At 36.6% G+C, this 1230-nt stretch overlaps 1 protein-coding gene across 1 annotated transcript; it reads right to left on the bottom strand.

The window, feature by feature from the left end:
* Positions 1 to 270: 270 nt before the first annotated feature.
* Positions 271 to 1230, bottom strand: LOC129959762 (uncharacterized). Its single transcript, XM_056072655.1, has one exon. The coding sequence runs from the start codon at positions 1228 to 1230 to the stop codon at positions 271 to 273; it is 960 nt and encodes a 319-aa protein (XP_055928630.1).

Raw genomic sequence — 1230 nt, 5'->3', positions numbered from 1 at the left:
CGTTTCTTGGAGCAATATTTTTGGAATTAAAGTTATGGGGGCAGTAATTCCAATAGGGTCAAATATTTTGTGACATTTTGAGAGAATATATCTCTTTGTTACTTTCACAGATTCACTCTGCGTGTCACTTCTGACATCAATTTTTAACGTGTCCCTTTCAATGTTCCAAAGAAAACCAAGAACTGGAACGTCTTGTAAGGTAAGAGAAGCATCTTGAGATTCATTACAATTGTCTTTTAAGGACTCAAAAGAATTGTATTGCCAGCCACGTCAATCAAATTTTCCGAGAGCCATGACTTTTGTGGATTCATTTATAAACTTTGTCAAGTCAGCTTCGCTTTTAACACTAGCCACACAATTGTCAACATACATAGATTTCTGTAGGTGTTGAGCTGTCATCTTGTAGCAATCAGAAGCTCCATCTAATAGGTGATTCAATGTCGCCCCTAAAAGGAATGGACTTGATTTGATCCCAAACACTACGCGGCAATGTCTGTAGATTTTGACATTATTTGATTGGTGGCAAGAATTATTTTGCCACCAAAGAAATCGCAGATAATCCTTGTCACTGTCATTCAGCTGAATCTGTAGAAAAGCTTTGCGTATATCGGCGATCACACCATACTTTCCAATACGAAACCTATTTATTAGGGATGGAATAAGTTCCACAAGGTTTGAACCTGTTATTAGGCAGTCATTTAAGGATGGACTTAATTTCGATTTTGCAGAACCATCGAAGACAGGTCTCATCCTTGTTGTTGAATTATCTTTTATGACAGGTCGATGAGGAAGATAGTGACACTTAGAGTCCTTGAGATCTTCACTATTTAACTCTTCAACAATACCTTCTTTCTTCCAGTCTTCAAAAACATTTTCATAGTCCTGTAGAATACCAAGATTTTTGATTCTATCAACTGTATTTTTCAATCTTTTCTCAGCAAGAGTTTTGTTCGAAGGTAGAACAGGGTGATCTTCTAACCATGGTAGTGAAACAACATATCTACCATCTCCATCTTGTTTAACAGAATTCAAGAACAGGTTTTCGGTTTCTTTCTCAATTTCCATTTGACTTTGTTTATTTGCAGGATCCAATATTCCAAGAGTGTCCAAACTCCAAAGATCACTAATGCTTTTATTGTTCACGTGTAAAGACAGTACTGTCATGTAGCTGTCATTTTTCACTTCATTTTCTAATTTTCCCATAAGAGTCCATCCAAGTAGCGTTTCCAT

The sequence above is a fragment of the Argiope bruennichi genome, chromosome X2, assembly GCF_947563725.1.
Source record: "Argiope bruennichi chromosome X2, qqArgBrue1.1, whole genome shotgun sequence".
NCBI lineage: Eukaryota > Metazoa > Arthropoda > Arachnida > Araneae > Araneidae > Argiope > Argiope bruennichi.
Note: the sequence above shows the minus strand (reverse complement) of the source record. Positions and strands in the feature narration are given on the sequence as shown.

What these genes read in the sequence shown, in the direction of transcription:
- LOC129959762 (XM_056072655.1), bottom strand. Translation starts at nt 1,230, where the DNA reads ATGGAAACGCTACTTGGATGGACTCTTATGGGAAAATTAGAAAATGAA.